The sequence below is a fragment of the Leucopleurus acutus genome (assembly GCF_964270905.1).
Source record: "Leucopleurus acutus genome assembly, chromosome: 21".
NCBI lineage: Eukaryota > Metazoa > Chordata > Mammalia > Artiodactyla > Delphinidae > Leucopleurus > Leucopleurus acutus.
The window spans coordinates 25,328,609-25,336,184 of NC_139163.1; the positions used below are offsets into that span (position 1 = coordinate 25,328,609).

At 43.0% G+C, this 7,576-nt stretch overlaps 1 protein-coding gene across 9 annotated transcripts in view; it reads left to right on the forward strand.

Moving 5' to 3' along the window:
• The window catches only part of NRG1 (neuregulin 1), a gene marked incomplete at both ends in the record, with an annotated part of 1,012,685 nt that extends 1,005,438 nt beyond the window's left edge, over positions 1-7,247 (forward strand). For 5 of the 9 annotated variants that reach the window (XM_082863838.1, XM_082863839.1, XM_082863840.1 and 2 more), the window contains 4 exons: positions 202-328; positions 2,707-2,837; positions 3,647-3,853; positions 6,596-7,247. In XM_082863838.1, the coding sequence (XP_082719964.1) occupies positions 202-328; positions 2,707-2,837; positions 3,647-3,853; positions 6,596-7,247 (1,117 nt within the window). Of the gene's footprint in view, positions 1-201; positions 329-2,706; positions 2,838-3,646; positions 3,854-6,050; positions 6,172-6,595 lie in introns of those variants that run through there. The other 4 variants (XM_082863843.1, XM_082863844.1, XM_082863841.1 and 1 more) reach the window with 1 other exon arrangement.
• Positions 7,248-7,576: the final 329 nt, after the last annotated feature.

Sequence of the window (7,576 nt, forward strand, 5' to 3'; positions counted from 1 at the left end):
GAATCCCGTGCAGCTTCTTAAATCTACTTGCTAAGAATAGATGATTCCCCTCCTGAGAGGAAGTGGCACTGCCTCCCTCCTCCGTCCTCCCTCCCAAGCCACCGCCTTGAGTTGTGTGTTGATAGAAGAAAGAATTCAGTAATTACATTACTGAAAAATGTAAATAATAGAAAAAATAAACGCTCCTTTTTTCCTATCCAGGAAGCAACGGAAAAAGCTTCATGACCGGCTTCGGCAGAGTCTTCGCTCTGAACGAAACAACATGGTGAACATAGCCAACGGGCCCCATCACCCCAATCCACCCCCCGAGAACGTGCAGCTGGTGAATGTATGTTGACTCTGGCCAGTGGAAAAGCTCAGCATCTCTCCTCTGTTCAGGCACCTTGAAGTTTATTTTCTAAAGCTCTTAGGCTCTTAGCTGCTGCCATTAATCACCAGGGCTTCCAGGAATCCAAGGTTTCGCCAAGAGAAAATAACGGGAACATTTTTTTAAGTGGATTTGGTGACTGTAAAACAAGCACGTTTCCTCTTAGAAAGTGTTCATTAAGGGATCGGAATAATCACGTTGGGTCTGTTCTGTAGGGAAACCATAACCAGAAGAAAGAACAGGAAAAAGAAAAAAAAAGAAAGAAAAATAATAAAATTCATGATACAAGAATCAGAAGGAAATGTTTTATTTTTTTTTATACTTTGGAAATGAAGGCTGCTTCAGTCTGTAACTGATTAGCCCTGATAACTGAACTGAAGGCTCTAGAGTCATTTATTTTTTTATTAGACTCATTTGTCGGGTGCCTGATGATTTACTGATTCTGATTAACAAAGGGAGACATTAGGGCATGAAAAGGTCAAGGCCATTACCAACCTTGCTTCTCAGTAGCCAAACTAGAAGAATTTAATACTTTCCAACTCTTTCTACATGATGCCAAACCGTCCAGAGGAAATACATCCTTCATCATTCGAAGATCTATTTTTTAAATTTATGGAGCATTCAGCTTTTAAATATAATGAAGTCATCAAATATTAGATTCTGAGAGTCTTTACATAGCTTTTTTTTTTTAACAGATAAGGGCCAGGGCAGAGCTGGACTCAGCTCTCCTGGCTTCTGGAGTTCTGCCTTCCTACTCCGCCATCATTCTTCCTGTTTTCTCCATTCCCCTCTGATGTCTGGCTTTTTATAGGCAAAGCTGGAAGATTATATTGCAGTACCATTTTCTATCCTATAGTCAAAGATGGGTTTTGTGTGGAGCAAATATATCAGAGACCCAAGTTCAGGGTTGCTGGAGGTTCAACCACCAGCAAGTCTTGTAGGAAAGACCTACAGGAGACTGTTAGGTGCTGATAAATTAACATATTGGCTGCTTTCCTCCCCCTACCAGTATGTTCATTGGAATGTTCTGCACAGTTGCTAAATTCATTCACTACTGACACACCTATAATCTGTCACTTTATATAATACATAGGAGGCAGAATGACTGCCTGGATTCCAATTATGGCTCAAGCTATGTTACTGTGAGCTTTGACTTTTCTAAACCCTGTTTCTTCATCATAAAAATAATACCTACTTCAAAAAGTTCTTGCGGGCATTAAAAAGATAATCCATATAAAACACTTAGCCCAGTGGCATCTAGTGAGTGTTGTATCATTTTTAAACATGATTTTCCTTAGATTCACTGAGCTTACATTGCCTTCCAAGGCGCAAGAGTCATTTGGTACGCAGACTAAAAATAGGTCGTTACATATGACAGTGCCATCTTTCTTTTCCTTAAAGCAAAGATCCACATGGAATAACCTTTCCATGGTTAAGAGAACCAGCCATAATTTCAAGCATAATTCAAGTTGCAGTTTTTTTTTTTTTTTTGGTTTCCATGAATATATCAGGTTCTTTTAGAGCCCATAACCCATCAGATTATAAACTGCCCTATTTCATCTAAGACTATTCCTATCCGTGTCTTTACCCGTTATTTAACTCAATTTGGTGTAAATACTAACAGTGTTTAAAAGACAATTTAAAGATGTCCCTCTCTCACTAATAAAAGGCGGTGATAGCTACTGTGATTTGGTGGTGAAAATAAAGTAGCATCTACTTGCACTAAATGTAAGGCCCTCTATTGTATGGTTTGTCAAGATGTGTAACCTTGACAACTGTTGTTAAGTCTTTCAAATCTCACAGTAGCCCTGTTAGTCTTACCACTGACAAGTTAAAAATTTCAACGATATCATTAGGGCACCACGGGCACTGAGAAAAGAGAAAGATAGATTCAAAACAGTTTTTTTTCATTCTTCTAGTGACTTGAAATTTGAAACGAGACAAACCATCTCTGTTCTTTTGTTGCACTCAAATATCTGTTTGTCGTTTTTGATTTGCAACAACTATTACGAAAATAAGTATTGGGCAGACTTTTGTATTGAATTCTAGTCATGTTATCAGTTGGAAACGAAAGAGAAGAAATAGGTCTGTTTCTGATAAAACGTATTTGTGACTGTAGGACCTACACTGCACGCGTATCCAAAGAGCAATCCCTCAACTCCATTTACCTAATTTAAAGACCACAGTAGCTGGGATAGGTTTTGTCATCTGGCCACTGGAAACCAGAATTTATTACAAAGCATGTGTATTAGAAGTAGAGATTTTTGTGTGTGTGCATGTGACATTGTTAGCATTTTGACTTCCCTAAATCTTCAAGTTGTGTCTCTTTGTTTATCCAGCAATACGTATCTAAAAATATCATCTCCAGCGAGCATATCGTCGAGAGAGAGGCGGAGACGTCTTTTTCCACCAGTCACTACACTTCGACAGCTCATCACTCCACTACTGTCACCCAGACTCCCAGTCACAGGTATGAGAATAAAAAATCGCATGGCATTTCTCTAAGAATGAATCTTTACACATTGTCTTTTGCTCTCACTGCCTACAAAAGGGACAGGAGGTACTTATGAGGCAGTGAGGTACAGTAGAGTGTATGGCTTGGGACAGAAACAGACTTTGGACGTCAAACTGGCTCTGCCGCTTAACTGCTGTTTGAAGTTGAGCCTCCATTTTTCCGTTAGCAGAGTAAGGGGAAATGACACCTACCTTATAGGATCGTTGTTCCTTATTTTAGAGATCGTCTTTTCTCATGCCTGACCGCTCACAGAATTACTACACTGGGAAGAGTTTGTCTTAGGGGCCGTACAATACTTAGAAGTTGACTTCTTCCAGTGGTTGGATTGCCCTGGGATATGCACATGAGAACTGGCTAAAGAGCTGAACCCTAAATTCTCAAATGCTCTGGTGATATCCGAATGCGTGCTACCAAGGGTAGCACTACACTTCCAAATGAAGCCCATGAGACAGGTGTTTCCTTAATCTAAGACACTCAAGAACAGAGAGACTCTAAGAATACTTAGTACGAAATGGCATTTGGTACATGTGTGTTGAATGGGTGAACACATGAATAAAGTGTATCCTTGCAAAGCCAGTCTAAATCAAGATCCTGTCGGTAGCAAGCAACTTTATAAACAATTCTATTCTGAGACAAGTACTATCGTAGTGAACTACTGATGCACCAGTCATTCGCAAGACTTGTCAGATCACTTCCTTTCATTTCCATGTGTGCCTATAATTGAAAATCTCTCCCTCTCCTTGCCTCTCGCATTTCCTCTGTAGCTGGAGCAACGGACACACTGAAAGCATCATTTCAGAAAGCCACTCTGTCATCGTGATGTCATCTGTAGAAAACAGTAGGCACAGCAGCCCTACTGGGGGCCCAAGAGGACGTCTTAATGGCTTGGGAGGCCCTCGCGAGTGTCACAGCTTCCTCAGGCATGCCAGAGAAACCCCTGACTCCTACCGAGATTCTCCTCATAGTGAAAGGTAAAACCGAAGGGCAAAGCTACTACAGAGCAGAGAGCGCCCCAGTAAGAGAGCCCCCGTGAGCACCTGCGGTCCCACCGGAGGAACCCACTCTAATGAGAATAAGGGGCGGCAGCTGCCTGGCCCAGGAGTGCTTCTGCTTGGCGAAGCCGTCTTTGGGTTTGACTGAACCCACTGCTCGCGAGCTTCTCGCATCATCCCCGTGGCTGACAGGCAACAGACTTCTAGAGAGCTGGGATGATTCGATGTGGAAGGTGCAGCAAACTTGGAGTTCCTAGCTCCGACCTTAGGCTCAGACCCTCGGCGCGGGGGGTGGGGTGGGGGATGTCTCCGTTTCCTCAACTGTACCTTGAGAGCAGAATGCTGGCCTCAGTGATCGATCAGGACCCTTCTAGAATTCTAAGTGGCCAGTTATCCAAACTCTGGTCGAGCTGGACTCCCGGTCGCACGCATTAACTCTTCCTTACCTTCCAGCCTCACTTAAGTCAAATCAAGGGCTGTGTCATTGCTGACGGCTGTAGGGACGGCTCGCATCCCTCCAGATAGTATCCCTTTATGGCATTCCAACAAGGGATGACTCAATAAGTGTCTCGTATGCTTCACCTCGCGGTCTTCGCGGGAGGTTTGCAAGGCAGATATTGCCTTTGGGGTGGCCCTTATTCCAGAGTGTGTTGGCTTCCTTCTGGGGCTATAGGGTTGGGTCAGGGGGGCAGTCACAGCAAAGGTAAAATAAAGATCAGAGCGAAGTGAGCTGAAAGCGATGCTTAATAAGAATACTGAATTCATAGATTCTCTGGATCCATTTTCACCTAAACTGGGGGAGAAAGTTATACCCAACCAGCATTCCTAGCCCATCAGTAAGCTGTTACTTATTTGTTTTCAAATCCAGCGGGGTTTCTGTCTGTTGGTTTGTTGGTTTGTTGACTTTACTGTCTTCTCAGTCTAATCTCTGACCACTTACTAAAAGGTTTACATCATGCCGAAGCGATACTTACTTGGTTTTCATGGGTGGAGATAATTTTGATACACCCTTCCACTCATGCACTGGGAAGTACTTACCCCAAAGGAGACCGGTTTGGAGGCTGCACGTCATATAGAACCTGCTGATTACTTTTTTCAAAAGCCTTTACCCCCAAATGGTATTTCAGAGTTTTACAGAATTAGTGGTTGCTCTGTAACTCATCTATGAAAAAGTAGACATGGTCCAAAACTGGTTTAAAACATTAGTCTTAAATTCATGTAATTATATCTTTATGTATGAAGTCTGTCCTAATTCAGTCCTTTTAGAAACCTGAAAAAGAGTTTAGGGATAAATTCTGTCTTCATCACTACATGTGATATTTGTCTTTAAAGTTTGACACTTCCCTGCTTCCTTTCATACCCCAGATATTAGCTAGGACTGCAAGATATACCTGAACCTAGGCATCATGGAGAGAAAAGACGAGTCACTTTTATGGGCTGATTGGATTTGAATTAGCATTTCTCAGAGCGCTTAATTTAAGTATCCCCGAAACAAAATGTCTGGAGACTTGATCCCCAAATATTTCCATCTCTAGACACCTTCCCATTTTAGACACAGCCAGATCTCACTTCCATATGACTCAGAATCATGGCTGATAAGCACAAGAGTTAATAGTTTCTTGTTTCTGTTAGCTAGAGTTCAGAAGATGGTGTCCTGTGTCATCACAGGTCATGTCAAATTAGACTCTGCAAATGCCAATGTGAAGAAAAGAGTCCTTTAGTGCTATGCACTGGTGACATTTTTATCCAAGCTGAGAAATGTGACTCTGAATAAGCCACATCTTTCTCAGTGCCACATCAGGTCTTCTTGTTCTGGGGGAAGAAACCACGATATGGTAAAAACAGTGCGCTCAATGTCTTGACAGCTAGATTCACTGAGCATGATCAGACGTAACATGACATAAGGCGACACGGTACAGCCCAGTCTTGAGCAGTCACAGAAGATAAGCCAGAGACGCATACAGCGGTGGGCTTTGGAAGAGAGGTAGACCAGAGATTGGACGGAACTATGAAGCCCAAAATAAGTTACCTTTGAAATGTCATGGTCACTGGGATGGAGAGTTGCAAATTGAATGTTAAGAAGTAACATTTCATGGAAAAGTTAAAAAAGCACATAAATGTGTTACACTGTTATCAGGAATAAATCTAAGTTACTATGCTCTTTTTTTTTCATAAGACATAACCTTATAGCTGAGCTAAGGAGAAACAAGGCCCACAGATCCAAATGCATGCAGATCCAGCTTTCCGAAACTCATCTTAGAGCTTCTTCCATTCCCCATTTGGGCTTCATTCTCTAAGACCCCTTGGCCTTTGGGAAGGTATAGTATTTAAGTAATACTTCTTTCCCTTCCAAATCCCTGAGCCTTGGTCCTGATAAACTGAGAGGTTTCCAGGACCCGGCGCCCTCTTGTCTTAACTCACGTGCTTTTATTAAAATTCATGACGAGATCGAAAACCTCAAACGCTTTGATGAGCTAGGCAATTTAGCTGATCTTTGCATGCACTCCTGTGAGGAGACTCTTGGCTACCTAATTTGAGATTCCAAGGGTGCTGAATGTCCTAGTGTAAAAACCGAGACGTGTACGATGAATAGAAATTCTCTGAGGATGATATCTGATGATAATATTGTGAACGATGCCCCCTGACCCCACCCCACCCCCCACCCCTGCTCTACAGCTCTCATTCTACCACACTTATGCGGGGTATTCTCTGCTCACACAGGTATGTATCAGCAATGACCACCCCGGCTCGTATGTCACCTGTAGATTTCCACACGCCAAGCTCCCCCAAATCGCCCCCTTCGGAAATGTCTCCACCCGTGTCCAGCACGACGGTGTCCATGCCCTCCATGGCAGTCAGTCCCTTCGTGGAAGAAGAGAGACCCCTGCTTCTTGTGACACCGCCATGGCTGCGGGAGAGGGATGTCCAGCACGTTCAGCAGTTCAACTCCTTCCACTGCAACCCCGCGCACGAGAGCCACAGCCCACCCCCTAGCCCCTTGAGGATAGTGGAGGATGAAGAGTATGAAACGACCCAGGAGTATGAACTGACTCAAGAGTCGGTTAAGAAACTCACCAACAGCCGGCGGGCCAAAAGAACCAAGCCCAATGGTCATATTGCCCACAGATTGGAAATGGACAGCAACACAAGCGCTGAGAGCAGTAACTCAGAGAGTGAAACAGAGGATGAAAGAGTAGGAGAAGATACACCTTTCCTGGGCATACAGAACCCCCTGGCAGCCAATGTTGAGGCAGCCCCTGCCTTCCACCTGGCTGACAGCAGGACTAACCCAGCAGGCCGCTTCTCTCCGCAGGAAGAATTGCAGGCCAGGCTGTCCGGTGTAATCGCTAACCAAGACCCTATTGCTGTATAAAACCGAAATAAACCCATAGATTCACCTGTAAAACTTTATTTTATATAATAAAGTATTCCACCTTAAATTAAACAATTTATTTTATTTTAGCAGTCCTGCAAATAGAAAACAGGAAAAAAAATCTTTTATAAATTAAATATATGTATGTACAAATGTGTTATGTGCCATATGTAGCAACTTTTTACAGTATTTCCAAACGAGAAAGATATCAATGGTGCCTTTATGTTATGTTATGTCGAGAGCAAGTTTTGTACTGTTCCCGTGATTGCTTTTTCACAGTATTTCAGCAAACCCTCTCACCCCCGCATATTCCGTTTCTGCTGGCTTCT